This window comes from Mchenga conophoros, linkage group LG9 (assembly GCF_057382185.1).
Source record: "Mchenga conophoros isolate Kocher_MC1m ecotype Shallow Benthic linkage group LG9, M_conophoros_male_GT1.1, whole genome shotgun sequence".
Lineage (NCBI taxonomy): Eukaryota > Metazoa > Chordata > Actinopteri > Cichliformes > Cichlidae > Mchenga > Mchenga conophoros.
In genome coordinates, this window is record NC_140534.1 from 930,011 (window position 1) to 949,552 (window position 19,542).

A 19,542-nucleotide genomic window follows, 5' to 3' on the forward strand; every position below is an offset into this window, starting at 1 on the left:
CTGCCTCAGAACAATATTAGGTAGCCATAGGTTAATGGTTTATTTGGCCCAGTTTAAAATTCTCAAGAGGGAAATGTTAGCCCTGGGCCAAAAACTCAATTAACCAAAGGTTGGAAGGCTCTAAATTGCAGTTAGCCCTAGGCTAAGTGTCAAGTGAAGACAACACAACCCCTTGTATGTGTGTGTATGCTTGCCTCTGTGTGTGAATACATAAACGGTTAAAAGGTGTGACACATCTCCTCTCTGTCTGCACACTCACATGCACCCTGTCTGGAGCTAGTGGTTAATGCTGAAGTTCCATATGTGGTTAGTCATAAATGCTTGTTAAGCTTCACGTGACACCGTCTCAGGTGCGTGGCACCCATGTATCCCACTGCCGGCTTTCATGCTGGCAGCATCTCTGATTCTCACAATCTCAGCTGTCACCACTGCTAACTGTTACCACGGCAAAACTGTCGCTATGGGTTACCAATAGCCGTGTCCACCGCAGAAGAGCGTGAGACAAAGACAAATCAATCAGCGCTTCTAATCTTCTTTACATGAGGAGCAGGCACAGAGGTATTGCCAAGCCTTGTATGTAGCTCAGAGGCAATACAAAGTGGAATAATAGATTAAGTGTGACATAAACACAAACAGGGAGAGGTGCACGAATTAGCATGGGGAAGGAAAAGGGGAACAGGAGGAGGGGAAGAAGAGCAGAGGTGGGGACTAGAGGACGTAAGAGGGGCAGCAAATCAGGTTGAGGAAATTGTATGGCCAATCTAGCAAGGTTATTTTGCCATTCACTGCCTTCCTTAATCCATTTTAATTGAATAGATAAGCAAAGTCATTTTGCTCGATAAACTCCTGCTGTGTCATGAAACACCCACATCCTCTTTGCCCTCCATTTCTCATGCTTTCTCTTTCTTGTGTCACCCTCACTCTCGCTTTCTCTCTTCTTATGTGCATCTTTATTATCATTGGTTATTGCTTGCGCTTGTGTGCACACCTATTTTTGACTTAATCACGCTAAAAGTATGAGTGCGAGTGTGCGAGAGCCAAAAAATGAAACAAAAAAAAGCCTTGGAAGTCCATTCATGTCTTATTGCTCGTCTGCGTAGTAAAATCCATCCATCTGGTGCTTCACATTGAAGCAGGCATTACTAATGAAGTATTTTCTATATTTAATGTCCCATGTTTAGAGGGGAAGGTGCTGAAAAATATTAAAGGGTTTCAAAAAGTCTGAATATGCATCTAACTGTGAAAAACTGGAGTTATCTGGTTGAGTAAGTCTGTCAGTTGCAGTGCTCAAGAGATTAAATAAAAGTGGAGGCATGAGGGACACACTCTCTCTCTCTCTCTCTCTCTCTCGTTTTCTCTCTCTCTGTCTCACACACTAGTTGCTCCATCCTTGTTTCGACTAGTCTCCTGGAGATCTCAGCAGCCTGTTTCTAGTGATTAGCGCAACACCCCTGTCGACTGGACCAAACACAGGCTGATTTAAGCTCTTTGGCCCCCTAAGGCTGATGAAGATCCCTGCAGTGGAGAAGTGATGTGGGAGGTTTAAAAACCACCAGCATAGGGAGAGAGCAATATGTGTCGCGCCATGGGGGGAAGGCATTATGTGTAACGCCAGAGTGCCCTCATTGTGATCCCTACTGGGCTAACAGTCCTGACTGCCTCGCCCTCTCACAGAATCGAGATATAATCATAAATCTAAACTGATTGACTTTGTTTATTTCTCAAACTGTGGCTAAGCATGTTTCTCTTTATGTGTATTTACAAGGCAAAAATAGTAGCAGACACAAGGCAAGTAGTGTAGCTGGGTACAGATTTGCTGTGCAGTTAGGTGAGTCGTCATGTACAGTTTAAAGAAGTGTTCAATTAATTTAATTTTTCCCTGCTATGCCTGCCTTTTGGTGGCTGAAATACACATTTAAAATAAATCAAGGTAACAGATGCATGGTTTTGGAATGTGTGTGTTACACGCCTTCTTAAAAAGGATAAACAACCACTAGTCACTGAATCTGTGGAGGCTGCCATGATTGCCTTTCATCTTTTAGTCATTAAGATAAAAATTTAACGTTAGTTTTCCAATTCATAAGTGAACTGTTCATGCATATCAATTATCATATGCAAATGTGATAAAAGGAAACAAAAACCTAAGAAGGGAGGACAACCACACAGAAAAAGTGCCGGGTAACGTGCAGATTCTATAACATACAGGCACACACAAGCAAGCTTATTCTTCCCTAATCAGTGTAATTAAGTGTCATTTTTTGTTAAAGCCCAGTCATTAGTATATTTAATTAGCCCACATTGTGCTGTTAATCTGATTGGCAGGACTGACAGACACTGGAGGCTGTATACACACATGCGCACACAAACACACATTATACACACTGTGTACGAAGTAGCTACTTGCATAGATAAATAACCAGCCATCAGGAGTACAAGATATTAAAATTTCAGCATTGAAAAAAATATTCTCTACAATACTTCTTGCTGCTGATTTTTATTAATATATATTATTCATTTACGACAGATTTGATTGATTCGATTTCTTTGATACTCAGATCCGTAGACAGGGAGGCATCCAGCTGCTCGTTGATCTACTGGACCACAGGATGAGTGAGGTCCATCGCAGCGCCTGCGGAGCCTTGAGAAACCTGGTGTATGGCAAGGCCAATGATGAGAACAAAGTAACCCTGAAGAACTGCGGGGGGATTCCTGCCTTGGTCCGCCTGCTGAGGAAGACCGGAGATGTGGAAATCAGAGAGCTAGTCACAGGTACGCTGTCTGTGACAATTTTTTACTTCAGCTCCTAGCATGTACAGTATATCAGTTATTTTCCAGCATGGCTCTGTTTATGGCCTCGGGAGAGATTTTAATGGAATATGTTTGTGTGTGTGTGTGTGTGTGCAATTCCCATGTTTATGTGAATGTGTGGATAGAATTTGATATGTGAGGATGCAAGGATCTTTCAAGCTGCTCTACATACCACACACCTACACTAAAGCTGCTTTAGGAAAGAATCTTTCAGCCAGCAAAAGGAAAAAAATTAAACTTTCTTTCTGTCTTTTCTTGGTATTGATATTGTATGTGTCTTTCATTCGTTCGTCTAATTGTGGTTTTACTTCTTATTTAGTGACTTAAGTGGTCTCGGTTGGCCATGACAGCACCTACAACCGTTTTGGCTTAGTGAATGTAGTTCTTCATACAGTCAAGTTTTAGTGAATTAGTGTTTGTCAGAAGACTTTACTATTCACCAAACCAAGGCTGTTCATCTTCTTTACTTGCACAACTATTTCACATTCCACTTGAATGATAACATTCAGTCACAGTTGTCCTCAGCAGCCATGACTTGTATGACTCTTGCAAAGAATGCCAACAATCTTTGTGAATGTTATTTATTCTTAGGAGTGTTTTGTCAAGTGTCCCTTTTGACATATTTTATTAAGACGTGTAAGATGTAATGCAGTGCATGTTTTTTGTTTGCATTAATTGTTATTGCATGTCTGCAATGATAAAAAGGTGAATAGGCCCACCTTTCATTCAAATTCTTGCTTAAAGTGGAATTTAAAGCCCCACACTTGTAGCAGGAATCAATCTTGTTTTAACCTTGAGGGAATGAACACTACAAACTAGCTGGTGTAGTTGAAACACACATTGCAGCAGTGCATACACCCACACGCACAAACTTAATAACGTGCAGGCATACACGCGTTCATGCAAATACACATTCAAATATGTTTAGGCAAAAAATGTATAGATTAAATTTAAACACCCACATAAGGTGTTAGATAATAACACAGATAATACACATTTGAGCTGATATCATCTTTTTTTCCAATATGCCTCCCACTGAGAATTTAATATTCTACTAGAGGAGTAGCAAATAGTAACACAACACTGCACCTCTCGCTGCTTAAAAGAAAAAGAAACACATAGATGTGTGCTTACACACAAGCAAACATCTAGGATATATGGAATTTCAGTGGTCAGCTAGTTATTTTCCAGTATGACATTGGCAATATTGATGAAACATAGTGTCTGTGAATTATGCTTATGCAGCTATGCCACACAGGGGGTTCTTACCCGTTAAAGGCTGATGGGGTATGTCATCCTGCCAGCATGGACACCCGAGTTTGTGAATGTGATAACTTGAGCATGAGACGACGTAGGATTTTTAAATCCATATCACAGGTACAGAAACTGAAAGCCTCAGATGAGTTCAAATCCCAGTGGCCTTGACCTCAAGGTCAGAGGTCAACTTTTCTAAAAATCACCTAGGATTTTTACATTAATATGATACGTGCGTCTACGAGGAGGCTGAGAGGCAGCACTGGGAGCTGCCAGTATTTTTTTGTAATCCCTCATTCAAATTAAAACCTTTAACTAGGGACATTTTTTGATGCAGTCACATCAGCCACAGCACAATTTGATTGAGTTCTCCACTTTCAGAAATAAAATATGCTAATATATAATATGCAGAACTACTGAGATTTACCCGTGTGCTGTTTTTGTCTGCTGAACTCGTGATTTCATGGACAGGCAGAGTTTAAGTGCACTATAGTAAGATTTATACATTATGTTAATACACTAGATTAGATCACTTCATGTGGCGACATATGTATTATAAATACTGTCCTGTAATGCATGATTATATAGGACCATGTTTATTTTTGAATTTTCTCATATTGTTGGTATCAGCTGCACAAAAGGTACATTACATTATCTTGCTGCTCAAACTGTGAATTGTCATAAGTGGGGATCTGAATGTTAGCAGCCTAAAAGATTTCCTATAAGCAGCTCTCACCAGCAACTTGTACATCGATTCCTGTGATAAAACATGAGAGAGCCAATACCTTTCTTTCATCTGTTGTCCTTCACTCGCATCTTTTGTTATCTCGTGTCTGCTCGCTTCGCACTTTTCTTTCCCTTTGTCGGTGTGTGCATTGGATTTTTATGTGATTCCACACTTGTTTCATGTTGAGCTGGACTGTGGGTATCTGCACTTGTCTCACCATTGTTTTTCTACATTTGGCCTCTTTGTTACACCTGGTTAGTCCTGAGATAGCAGAGACATGTGCAAGCTCATACAAGTAGATTTAACAGTTTCAGAGATAAAGCAGACCCATTCACTCAAACACAAAAATACACAAAACCTTGCAAAACCATAAAGCGCATTCACACAGAATACTAAACTAAAGTCAGTAGGGCCCCCTCATGCTCAATTTGACCTCTGTCTCCGTTGTTACTTAGCACAACAGAGCTCATCTTTAATCACACATTCAAAAATCCATCCCACTAGGTCACCTGCTCTATGAGGGGGAAGAGGCCCTGGTGGATCATAAGGCTGACAGCTAGCAAGCAAGTGCACAGTTTTTTTCTGTCCTTTTACAAACCCCTGAGATATCGATAACAGCTCGCTAGAGGAGGGTAGAGAAGGAGGAAGGAAGTCTGGAACCTTTTCACTGTTAATGATATCCTCATAACAGGTTGTGTGGCGGCAGGCAATCTCTGCTGCACTAAAAAACAAGGTTTGTTTATATTCAAGATAAAGAAGTAAGAATGTCATTACAAAAAGGCTTCTTTTTTTGATGATCCCAAGGTATACATGGATGATAAACGTGCTGGAGAGACTAAGATACAGAAAAAAACTCGGGGAAGGAATGTCTGTGGTCTGTAAGCAGATTAACCAGTGAATAAAATTCACTGCGAGTCATACCGCATCATGTTTTGAGCTCCGACTTTTATAAATAGTCATCTCACACAGACAGACATGCACTGTGAAATTCTATCTCTGCTTCCCCCGTTTCCTGACTCTTCCTGTCTTTGCCCTTCCCTGTCTGTGATTCAGTGTCATGCATGAGTCTCCCCTGTTGTCTGTTTCCTCTGGTACTTGGCATTAAACTCCACATTTTAAATGCTTTCACGACAGTACAGCCATATTTTGAAGTCTGTCTTAATTTGCCTCGCGTAACACCCTGCTGTTGCTGTAATTCACGTCTAAGAAGTGTTGCATAATTATTCTGTAATTCAGTTAGGTTGATGTTGTTTGTCACAAATACAGAGAAGGACTACAGTTAGTTAATTATGTAAGTGGTGATTTATGCTGTCCTGGCCATTGACACAATCCTACCAGTTTAAGGCAGTTTTAATAAAAGCTGTGTTACAGAGCTTGTGTAGTTAAACGTTTTCAGCCTCAATTTTGTAAAATAAAAATGAAGTATGTCTGTAGCGCAAAGAACAAAAATGAAGGGCTAAAGGCAGGTGACCCTTTTTGAGAGAAAGTGTCAAAAAATGGTGAACTGGGAGGATTAATGCTGAGACTCTTGTAATATCTGGACCATATTCACTGACTTATAATCCAGGTGCTGTTGGACAGAACTAATGTTGTTGGACTGTATTTGGGTTGAGCGGCTATCAGATGAAATTGTGTGACTCTATAGCAACTCTTTCGGTAGATCAGTGCTGAAAAATTTGCAGTTAAAACATGTTACGGAAGAGCTAATGATGCTAATGCTCTGTAACTACATGTTAGTGTCTCTGCTCTCGGATGCTTTGCTGTGTCAAATTTTATTCTACTCAAAGTCTAACCTTTAATTCTACTTGACGGCCGAATAATTTGAAAGTAAACAATGACTGTCACTAGGAGAGATTGATCTAGGATTGTGTCACCCTATGCTACCCGTAGACTCAAAAAAATGCCAGTATTGTACCAATTCTGCTTTCTTATTACGTCTATGTTGATCCATCCCTCTAATTTGTAATTAAAGAATCTCTTCAGAATCAGGCATAAATTTTTGTTTTTTTGTTACTTTTGGTGATTGGAAAAACCTTCCCTTTAACTATTTACCCTATCTCTCTGTTGGTTCTGAAGTTTAAATTTAGACAAGCTTTATTGGCTTCCTAGGTCTGAGCGTGAGGTAGATAGGATGAAGTCAAGGCTTCTGGGCCTGTCAGTCAAAGTCTGGTCGATGCAGAGGCTTCGGATATCAATAGGAGATGCTATCCTTACTCATGGGCTCACCTTGAATGCAGTGGACCATGACTACAGTTTCTGTTGCTGCCTCCTCTGAAATGGCTGAGGGGAGAAGCAACTGCTGAAGACAGCTGTATCCAAAAAGTTTCCATTTGGACAAATCTTCTCAGATTATTATAATTAGTACTTCTCAGTACTTCCATTAGTCACCATCTAATCCGCTTCCTCTCTATGAAAAACTGCACATGGTTGCTTCTCTCAGCTATGACGCATATCACAATGCATGTTTCTGTGAATTGCATTGAACATGAAAACAATATGCTTACATATATTCCGCTACATACGCAAGCGCTCATTTCCAGAAGTCAGTTTGGTAATGAGAATAAAAGCTATGAGAAATGCAGCAGAGAATAACTGCATGTGTACAGAAGTGACTGACTGACTTTTCCACTGTTGCAAGGTTATGTTAAAAACAGCCCAACAATGTTGAATTATACTGCTGTACTCACAAATACAGTTCATCATTTCCTGTTACTTGAAGGCATAAAATATTTTCTGTTGTCAACGTCTAAATCCCCAAGCTCCAAATGCTGCTGTTATTCAAGAAATTTCAATGCAGCCTTTTCACTGTGAAATTCTCTGGTGGTAATGAAATCTCCAGTATTGGCAGTGGCAGTTTACCCACAATACATGATTTTACCTTGTGCTGCCAAAGGTCTTCAGCAAACCTACCGCTGAAATGAAGGTTCGATGACTCGATGGTTAAGTCAGCAATTGCTAGCTTGCTGTCTGAAAACGTTACCCCAAAGCACTATTTTATTTTATGTTATTTTATTTATTTATTTACCGTTTTTCTCATTCACAGATTTTTATAGACACAACAGCCATGCAATTTGTCATCTCTGGCATTGCTCATCACCAGGTTGTGACCCAGCAGCTAACTAATTCGCAGTGAGCTGCACAAATGAAGGCTGTTTAATAAAACATCACCACTTGAGGCCTAACAGGTCTCATTCTTCCCTTACAAGTCACATTCTCATTTATTCATGAATTCATGCAATCATCTCCTCTCTCCCCCAAACCACCAGGCTCCTAGGAAACTGTCTGTCAAATGTCTAAAGGGACCTAGTCAGAGAGGGATGGGGTATAAGGACAAGGAACGAGAAAAGAAAAAAAGCGCAGCCACATGCACTCACAGGCACACAAGCTTGAAGCATGATGTCACTGTCTGTTGGTCACTTGATGTTATACCCATAAGGACATTGAGTTTAGTGAAGCATTACATATCTATGTTTCTAGAGCAGACAAGTCTGTGTAAGTGTGGTTGCTGGTGTGTCGATGTGTGTGTGTCAGCCTTAAATTTGCAGAATATTGGACAGTGGCCGGTACAATGTCCTTGCCCCAGAAAAAAACTGATCAGTGCATCCTTTTACGTGTCTCCTTTTAATCAGTGTTTTTGTCCATTCGCGCCTGCACAAAAATCAACATGTCGCTTCCTGAGCATGTATTGTGTCTCAATGTGTGTTTGTTTAGATGTATTGGCCCGAGCAGATAAAGAAAGGCTTGCTGAGTGCTGCTTCTTGTCAGCTCATCAAAGACAACACTGTTTTAACCTGATTGCAATCATACACTGAAAACACTTACCACATGAGAAACAGACCGACGCGGGAAAAAGAAGCAGAGAGAAATACAGAAGATGTTTGACAGCATTCAGCTTTATAAGTCAAGTGTTTTGCTGAATGTGTGTCTTCACTCTGAGGTGGCAACAGAGTGTGTGCATGCTTGCATATGTTTGAGCTTATTGCCTTATTTTATTTTTTTTACTTTGATTTGAGAAGAGCCTGTGTGAATAGCAGGATTAAGTGGAAAGACAGAAAGTTGAGATGTGAAACAAGAGGCTGATTAGTGAAAGTGAAGGCAAATGTTACCACACTCACACTCACATGCCTTAGTACAAGCTCTTGATTGCTGCCAAGCAGCATACAAGGTCATTGTGTTATTATCACCCTCCTTCTCTTGTCCTCTCAAGCTTGCTTCCTCTCATTCTCTCTTGCCCTCTCTCACACACACAAACTCTTCTCTGAAATTCCCAATTGCATCTCCCCGTCTCTACTTTTAGCTTTCTTCTTGTATAAACTTATATATAGTCTTATGCATATTCCATCTAATCATTTGCTTTCTGCAGTGGTCTATTAAGTCTAAATTATTAAATATTAATTATTTGGGTTTAACAGCTATGCATTTGTAATTAAGAATTAACCCACTGGCTAAGTAACACTGGCATTTGCTTTCTCACTGCCCTTCCTTGTCTATTCACTGGCCTCATTTTCTTCCAATCCCTTTCCCTGAGATTGACATTATGACCGTATGTAGTAGAGTATAGTGTAAGGCTTCAAGACTGGCATTGCTTTGGGGAATGCAAAGCTGGCTGCTACTTAACATCCATTGCCTCCACAAATGTTTCAGTCAAGTGAGGCTTTATTCATATTTGTCCACAGATCACAGTTTATTTTTCTAGCCCTTTATTATCTTTATTTTCAGTACCTTTATATTTATTTTTAAAGTGCATTTTTCGTTTCAGTTCTCATGCTCGAAAGAAGTTGAACAAATTTTGTATACTTTGGGATTTTATTGTGTATATTTATTTTAAATATGCTTTATTAATTAATTGTTTGCTCCCCAACACATAATAAGTGAGGTCCAGGTTTAACTACAGAGATTTTCCACACTTGCTAGCATTTAAGAAAACAGATGCAGTCTTTATCTTTGGATTTTGCACTCAGAATTACTGAATGAACAGGACACCTTTAAGCTCACTGACAGTTTCTATGAACTGTGGGGCGCAGCATATTGTGATTTGTGCCCATATTTTAATTGTTTGCTAACTGTGCAAATGAACGACGTCTGTCATTGGGACATGCAACATCTGGAGTCTGACACGAAATACACGAGAGATGATGACCTATAGCACCACAGCTTTTTATAGTTTCTTGTAGCTTTAAAGGAGGTTGTCTCCTCTTGTTGCAATCTGTTCCAATTTCTCGGCAGTCTCTCAGCTCCTTAATCCACCAGTGCTACTGATATATCTATATTTTCTTATTTTATTTATCCCTGTCACTCTGGTTCCTATATTTTTACTTTATTGTTTTTTGCTATGTAAGAAAGTTCAATGAAAGCCACAGAAACTAACTAACATATCTAGAATGTGACAGTGCTAATGTAGCCTGTGTGTGTATGAGCACACGTGTGTGTTTGATACGTATGAGTGTGTCACAGCTGACCAACAGGGCTACTGCTGTCACCGGTCTGTGAAAAGGCATCTGGTATCCCATCTGACAGGAAGCAAAAGAAAAAAAGTGTATTTGTGTGTATGTGTGTTTGTGTGTGTTGTATATCCATGTGTCTTTGTAGGCGATTTAGTATATCATGGATACATAAAAACATAAAAACTTGTTTTTCAGCCAGGTTATTTATATGACCATGCAGCTGTGTTTGCTGGCTTTATGTTTATGCATTGCTGTAAAATTAATTTGGCAATAAGTTTGTGTGCGTTTTGTGATAAATAATGCCAGTTGGAGTCAGATTCAAAAATAAAAGTGTGGGTGGCTTACTCAAAAGTGATAAATATAGGGAGGTGCTATTGTTAGCATTTCCAGTCCTGAAATATGTCCTCGCATGCTCTGAAAAGGTGTGTCTGAGATCAGTGTCATTCTGCTCAAGGTTAAAAAACAGTTTTAGGCTGTTTTTATTTCTTAAAGTAATTTGCTGCCCTGACTCCCAAAATGTAGCCAAATGTATTTCACATGTACATTTCAGAACAGTGAATGGAACCAAGCACATTTTTATTAGGTTTTGGAGAGAATTGTAGCACAGCAGTTAATGAGGTATGTAAGATCAAATAATTGTTAATCGTTTTTGTTTTGTTTTTTTTACAGAAGAGCTTAAAACTTCATTTGATGAAAATGAAACGGTTGGATAAATATTTTTAGCTCTAAAGATGTATTTGATTTATGAAAGTATGAGGTTTTATTTACAAAGTTTGTAAATGTAATTTAGTCGATAAAACTTTGCAGAAAACTAAATCAACAATCAGCGTTCTTGGTGGTTTATATATTAGTGTCGTACTATTATCTAGTCAGTGTAAGTCTACATTGGCAATGACAGTTTCCACAATCCTTCATTATGATGGTGATGATGATGAAGATGATAAGCAAACAGCATCTTTGACAGTAGGCTGCTTAGATCATACCAATGTAAAAGATTATACAAAATAAATTTTGGTGCAATGTGTGTACCACACATGAAATATGGATAATGGTGGAAGATTTAGGTCAGGACATTATCCAAAGCTTGCAATCACATGTAGCACACAGCAGGAGGTAGTCTGCTTAAGATTCATTCTTGCTACAAGAAGGGTTCTGCTTGGTTTAGGCAACGGTGCTGCCTGTGTGGTGCATGCACTGCCGGCTGTGAATTCACTGAACTATTACCAACACTGTTTTAGTGGCAGATTGGCTCAATCAGACATCACACAGACATTGTACTGGGGAGTTTAGTAGGTTAAAGACTAGTTTATGTCTGATTCATCTGCATTTAACATTTGTGTTTCTAACACGCACCTCTAATGTCTAAAGTTCAGAGAACAGTTCCCCTTTAACTGGACTAAAACCTAAGACTTAAGGAGACTCGCGGTAGGCACCCTCATGCCTCAGCCAATTAGAATGAGAGGAAAATGGAGAATAAAAAGAGCAGCACTGAGAAAGAACAAATGTAAATGCTGAGAATATTGGTGAGCCAGTAACTGACCCGATCAGTTACATACAGAAACGTGCAGACAGAAACTAAGGATATAATAGTTATAGTAGCTACTTTGAAAAAGTTACTTACAGAACTGTCTAAACATAAATATGATAATGTTTCTTATTTTCTGAACACATTCATATGCAGGTGTGCTTTGGAACCTGTCATCATGTGATGCACTGAAGATGCCAATCATCCAGGATGCCTTGGCCGTTCTGACCAATAGTGTCATCATACCCCACTCTAACTGGGACTCCTCCCCAAATCACCATGATGACCGCAAGCTCCACATCCATACATCCCAGGTGCTGCGCAATGCTACAGGCTGTCTCAGGTAAGCAACAGGCACTTAAAATCTTGTCTCAGGTGTTGTTTTCTTCTTCTTTTATATATCACATTATCATTTTATTCAGTTCTGTTCGGTTTTGTTTGTATTGCACCAGTTCACAACAGTCACCTCAAGGTGTGTGTGTGTGTGTTTATACATCTACTGACAAATGGTTTTTTGCAGAAAAATCAAAGTTTCTTAATCTTCACCACTGTGCGATTATAGGCACAACTTCAAACAGTATATGCATATTTTGTTCTTTTTTGTTGCTCCCTTTCACGTTCATTCACTGAAGCACATTTGCACCAATTTGTGTTGGTCACCATAGAAACAACTCCTCCACTTGCTGGGATCCTTTGTGTGTTGACTTTCGTTTTGGTGCATTGTGCCTCTAAATTGTTTCTTTGTACAGTTTGAAATCACGGAGGACAACTTACAGCTTTCATGATTACTGTGTTTATGTGCATCTCAGTATGAGAAAATAGGTTTCTATTATATTTCAGTGTGTACTCGTTAACGCCCATCCTCGTGTTAGTAAAGCCTACACTTTATGCTCTACTTTGTGCTCTACTTGTGTCAGAGCAGTTACTGTAGTCTTAATTGAATATGGTGAGTTAAGCATTAAGTTAACTCGCATGAAATTTGCTCCTTGTTGATCTATTTGATCTAAACATCTGTTAAGAGCCTGGCATGCAGACATGATAGTGAATATTTTTTGATCACATAATTCTTTTCTTAGATCTGCTAATCTGGCATGAAAGAGTAAAAAGTCAGGCTGATGATGAAAAAGAGCTGCAGGTAATCGTAGTAAGTAGTACAGTAAAACACTGTAAAATGCTGTAGAAGATTTGTTATTTTGGACCACATATGTATTCATATTGAATACGTGTTAAAGAAAAAAGTCAATACTGGTCTGATCTTTAAAATTAGTCATGAGACTGAAATTTTGATGTGTAACTATTTGATCACTTGCGTGCTGCTAGCACAGAAAGTTTGTCATTTGTTTCTGATCATATTTGTTGATCTGTGTACATACTCTCACACCAACCCCACAGAGGCCTGCGATGTTTGAAAAAAAAAGTCTCCACTTGGCCAGCTCTCTTTGAGCTATGTGGGCGATCGTGGCTCAAGAGTTGGGAGTTCGCCTTGTAATCGGAAGGTTGCCGGTTTGAGCCCCGGCTCGGACAGTCTCGGTCGTTGTGTCCTTGGGCAAGACACTTCACCTACCGCCTACTGGCCGATGGCGCGATATGGCAGCCTCGCTTCTGTCAGCTGTGGCTACAACTGTAGCTGCCTCCACCAGTGTATGAATGAGTGAGTGGATGACTGGGTGTGTAAAGCGCTTTGGGGTCCCTAGGGGGGGACTAGTAAAAGTGCTATACAAATACAGGCCATTTACCATTTATGTGCTCAATGAACCACCAGTGGATTAAACCCTCACCCCAACAGTTTTGAAGATTCTTGAGCTATTTCAAATGGTTATCTTCCACTATTGCAGCTATTGGATGTATTTAAAAATGCATTAGGTAACCAAGCTAGAAAAGATCCTCCAACCACCTCGTTGCCACAGCTTTACACACCAACCTCAATAAAGGAAGTGTGGAACCATTCACACTCAAGGTCCCCTCCTCCTTTGGAATGGACTGGAATGGCTTTTCTAGTCTCACTTAGCAGTTTAGACTCTCAACACTTCAAGCCACTTTTTTTTCCCGTATAGTCATACAGTTAAATACTTTACCTTCTATACATTCACACCTATTGCCAATTTAGAATCACCGTTTAACCTAACATGCAAGTATCTGGACTGTGGAAGAAAGCTGTGGTACCTAGTTGTACCTCATGCAGGCACAGGGCCCAGAGACCACAAGAAAAAAGGACTTTCTTGCTGTGAGGTGACAGGGTTGTCGATTGCTGTTGAAGTTCTGACTGAGGTACAAATTGATGATCTCCCACAAGAAGTGGGGGCCAGACACTTCCAGTACAGCCTCACTAAATGTATAGGTATGCCAGGCCTGATCATTTATGGTCGTCATTTGATAACTCGGCTCGTGTCTATGACATATGTACATGATTGCAAAATGATGTAGGGTGGCCTAGCCAAGTGCACTTACAAACAACTTCATCTATATTCATGGTATTCCGTATGGACAAAGTGTGAATTGCACAAATGTCCAGTAACAGAAATCCTCAGTGTGTTCTGTTAACACACCCTCCAACTTTCTGTACCATTGCTCCATTTCCTCGCTGGGGACAGTGGAGCAACTCCAGACTGGAAAAGAGCCAGGCTGCTCTCCGGAATACAAATTATCCATTGAGTTGACCCCAGCTTTATCTAACCCGTATCTCTCAACCTCAAGCACTAGCTCGGCCCACTTTCACCACCAGAGAGGTGATGTTGCATGGCTAAATGTTATTAATATTAATGTTAACTAGTATGCATATCCACCTTTTTTATCCACCGATTAGGTTCTTACAGCTGCAGTACAAAAAACAAATATATAATATATTTAATAGGAAACCTAAATAATATGGGTGTGTATAGCTGTACTTGTATGGGTAAAGACTATATGATACCTAAGTGTGATCATGAAGTTATTCTTCTGTGTAATATTTGTCAATTTTGGTATCATTTGCAGTTATACAGTGCACCACAGACTAGTTTTATATCCTAAATGGGCTATGTATCCTGGGAGCAATACTTAAATTAGACGTATTAATTGACTTTTTTAAATGCTTCTTTTAAGGCCAAATGAGCTGAGGAGTTTTCATTTCATGCTAAGCACGCTATTCACCTACGGTTGACTATTTAGGAATGTTTGAGTAAAAACAGTGGTGAATCTAAAACATGAGCTCATCCAAAACACAGACAAACACATTTTCATCTTCAACATCTTTCTATGTTTGTTCCTATAGTTAATTGTAGGAACTTGGTTCTACAGAGAAATATGTTTGTGTGGGTTTTTGGATTTGTCCAACACAAGACTCAGATCCTTTCTGGTTCTTGGTTTGTTCTTTTAGCTGTTTGTTTGCCACAATAGAGATAGATTTCCTTAAAACTTTGATGACATGATGTAGATTTTCAGCAATTTTTCCTCACTAACTCACTAAACCATTTATAGAACTTGAGCGCATGTGTGTGTAGGTACCTAAAGATGCGGGGGAAGAAGACAAATGATGCTGTCACTGTGCTGTTCCACATTGTAAAGCTACAGATCAAATTGTAAAAGGTGCTAAAGGAGAGGGAGTACGAGAGGGCAGAAAAGGAAAAAGTTGGAAAAATTTGAACTGAGAGAATTTAGACATGGAGAACAATAAGAGAGAGACACTAACACATAGCAGTGAAGGTGTTTCTGCTTCTCTCCGGGGGCAGCTTTCTATCTCACCATCTTTTCAGAGGGTTAAAGTGACATAAGACCACAGTGTTCAGGTCCCAGTGTACCTGCAGCTCAATTTCAGACCTCTCACCCCTCTTATTATCTCCTTGATGTGTGTGTTTGTGTGGCTGTGTAGGCGCATGAGAGTCCATATTTCTATGTGTACTTATTGGTGTTGCATGTACAGTATATGCTCAAGTGTGTATGTGTATGTAAATGCTAATTTGTTTCCACTATAAAGAAAAAAAACACACACACAGCTGTATTTCTGGTGTGCATGAATGTGTGCATTTCTGCATATTTGTTTTTGGCTCCATGCATGACGCCGCGTGTGCAATCAGATTAGCTGAGAGGATTCTTGGTCGCCTACACCAGAATTTTGCACACTATTTTAAAGCTCTTTTTGCAATTATTACTTTTGGCAATCAGTGTGTGAAAAAGTATGCTTGTTGTAATCAATCAGACTGTCCACTTTGGCAAATCCTTCACAGCCCAGCACTGTTTTCCATCTTGTTACGGTGTTATCAAGCCAGACACAAGGTCTTCTCCTCCGTTCAGAGGCTGTTTAACTCCCTTCGGGTTGCTGGTTTGTAGCCAAGCAAGAAAAGAAAACAACTACCTGGTGCCTTACACACACCCTTTGTATGCGTTTGCATGTTTTTGTTCTATTCGTGAATGCTTTCAGCTCGTTTCCATTCAGACACCCACAGATGTGCGTAGAGGAAAGGACTGATTTTTGGTTGATCGAGAATTAAATGCGTGGTCACGAAAGAGTTTGTTTCCATATTTATTTTATGGGTATTAATAGGTTTGTTTGCATGTGTTCCATCTGGTGATGAACCCTCTGCTGCCTGTGCCCTCAATGACACACATACACACATGGACAGACATTTATGCAGAGCCACCACACACCAGCTGTTTGAGACAAAGTCACTCAGTAGTCATTTGTTCCTTGAGCAACATTAGAAGACCATCTGTCTTCGGATTCACTCGTGTCCATGTAAATCCCATGAATGTTGCACCAATTTTATAACAACTAAAAAGAAAAGAAAAGGGATTCGTGTTACGATCAGTGACTATCAGATTGTTTGCCGAGGTACGCTGTTGCACCCTGTAGTAGAAAATCAATGTCAAATTAAAAATGTATAAGTGTCCTTGTGTTTTTAAAACAGTGCAATTGGTGGAAAACATGTCCAACTGGCAATATTTTAATAGTTGTCAAACCAGCGTCTGCAGACAGCAGGAAGCTTGTTAGTGAAATTTTTCTCACGTACACATGGATGCTACTTTTTCAGAAAATAATAATGAATTGTTTAGCGTTGTATATAAGCTAATCAACACTTTTAATGGTGGCTATATGCATACACTGACAAACTAGAGCAATATTATATTCAAATTCTGTATTTTAATTTTGTAGAAAATCGACTGCCTAGTGCTTTAAAGATAAAGCTGTGTGACAGGGTGTTAAAAAACTGCATGCCGACCAGTAAACAGTGTGCATAAGTTAACTGTAAGGTGTTTTACCCACTTGGCTGTGGAAATATGTGTTGTATTTTTATGCCTTTATTAGACACCAACAGCAGAAACCAGGAACTTAACAGTTTATGAATTTCTTATATATTTCTTGTTGAGTTGTAATAGAAACATTTAATTATACTCGAGTCTTTTGCTCTAATACCCTAAATGTTTTTGTGAAGTTGGACCCTTTACACACGTACAAGACACGGGCGTGGTGACAGCATTTCTTTATTTTGACCTCTGGTTTTACTGTGGTTTTACAATGGGACACAGACACTCGTGCTCCGCTGTCACGGCCGCTCTCCTTCACTCCGACTGTCACTATGAACATATAAAGAGTCACAATCACATTCACACCCACGCCACAGTTTTCTTTGGATTTTGAAGGATTTCTGGGATCTGGGATCTACGGTTAATTACCTGTGCTTGGTACATCTTCTATTTGATCCCCTTTAATTAACTGTCATGAACGTAATTCATTGTTTTCTTTTTCAGTTTATTCATTCCCTTGTTTTTGTTGGAATTTGATAAAAAATAAAAATATATGCATGCCTTTCTCTGCTTTTACTATTTTGACATTCAATCTTTTTTTCTTTATTTGTTTTTCTAAATTTGATTCCCAGAAATCATATTAATATGTCAAAACTTCTCTGCGTGATTCTCCCCACAAAAACTGTTTACTGGAAGGAAGAGAGAACTGATTGAACTTTACCATTTAATGGAAATGTTGCCGTAACTAGAACCAGCAAACAATGAGTTTTTCCAAATATTTTGAGCTGCAGTGGTCAAATGTCGTGCTTGTTTGGCACTGCCACTAAACGAACTACGCTGTTACTTCACTGCAGCTAACAGTTTGAATGGGATGCTTAATCAAGTTCTGTGTCTTTTTGCTCAGTAGGTAATTATTTAATGATGCAGGCTAATGAGTTAGGCTAAATTAATGAGGAGTGACATCAGATAGGATGAACTGTAAACCTGTAATGGACTCACTAAATAGTAGAGATTACTGGTTAAATTTAAGCAGACACACACACACACACACACACACACGTAATAGAAAACCTTTTCTTTCACTTTAGTGTTTTCTGAAGCTCATGCAAAGGGTTTTACCGTTTGTAATGCACATGTACATATATTATGTTACCAGCGTCCCTATGAAACTGGTTAAAACAAACAAGTTGGTTTAAATCTAATCTATCAAACTATTATTTAATAAAATGCTTTTTTTCTGCTGAAGAAATTCTGACCTCACTGTTGTCTCACTAAATTATATCTAAGAAGAGGTGTGTTGCAGAATGGTGCAATACGTCATGCTTCATTACCACTAGATTAACAGGCACATGTGCACATAACACAAATGCAGAGAGTTACACACAAACTACACACATACTTGAACCCATCCATGTGCAAAGGCCTTTAAATAGCAGACATACAAATGCTATTAAGCAAAGTATATAGGAGATAACCGTATACTTATAAAAATGACAGTCTGGTCTGATCATCTTAGTATTTCATAAACTACAAAAATGTGGGAAACTTCTTTTTTATGGTCTAGCCTTTAAGAGCTTCTTTTTTCACTCAGCTGCGCACAGCTGTAAACATGGCAAGGTAAATATGGAATGATGTTGGCAGTGTACCCAGAAGAAACTGAAATGTGAAGAGTAACATTTGCTTTATTTTCCTGGAAATCGTTAGTTAGCGCTTCCTTCCTGACGACCTCTTGAACATCATGAAAAATGTGTCATTTATAATTGCAAAGCCAAAATATTGTATAGTTGAGGGTCCATCATTAGATGCTACTGGCTTAAGGATGAGGGAGTGTGACGGGCTTATGAAAACGTGTGATCGCATATCATTGCTTGCTTAAGCATCTACCTTTGTATTATATATGTATGCAGGCTAAAAACCTAATATTATAAAAGCTCTCAATAAAACATTCATGTTGCATTGCTAAGTGTCGTCTCTTCCACTCATGACGAGGCATCATATAAAAGAACATGATGCAAATCTCTGTAGAAGTCGACATATTCAAGGCTAAAGCCGGTGTTAAAGCAGTAAATAATTCACCCTCCCTCTTTCTCACCCACCTTCCGCCTGTCTTTGCTGCTTAAACATTAGTCAAGGTGAAGTGTTTTCACTGTTATGTTGTTTTATATCAACTTGACAGAGAATAGTTCTCCGTTAAGCGGCATTTCCATCGTGTGCTTGTTTGCCCATTAGCATTCAAAGAGGGTGAAAATGACTTGACCTTCTCTTGGAAGCAGGGAGCCGTGAACGTGAAGTTTTAATTGAGTTCTTGTGTCTTTCCCTTTCTTTTCTCCTTTTCTCATCAGTGCAATATTTGAAAGATCTCATTCCCTAGACTAGTGATCTCTTTATTATGGCACTATGATAGATGAACTTGAAGAAGTTCAAACTATACAAAGGTATTGTCTCATTTCATTTCTGACATTTCAGATTTAAAAGAATGATATTTAAACTGGTGTCACCACTCTTTAATGTTTGTTTTGTTTGTTTTTCGTCTCGCTCCTTCACCAGTTGTCTGAGCCCACATA

General features: G+C 39.3%; 1 protein-coding gene across 1 annotated transcript in view; it reads left to right on the plus strand.

The window, feature by feature from the left end:
• Positions 1 to 12,105, plus strand: part of LOC146566563 (catenin delta-1-like) — a 39,283-nt gene extending 27,178 nt beyond the window's left edge. The window contains exons 9-10 of the mRNA XM_085287842.1: positions 2,556 to 2,769; positions 11,915 to 12,105. Coding sequence (XP_085143968.1) covers positions 2,556 to 2,769; positions 11,915 to 12,105 — 405 coding nt within the window. The remainder of the gene's footprint in view (positions 1 to 2,555; positions 2,770 to 11,914) is intronic.
• Positions 12,106 to 19,542: the final 7,437 nt, after the last annotated feature.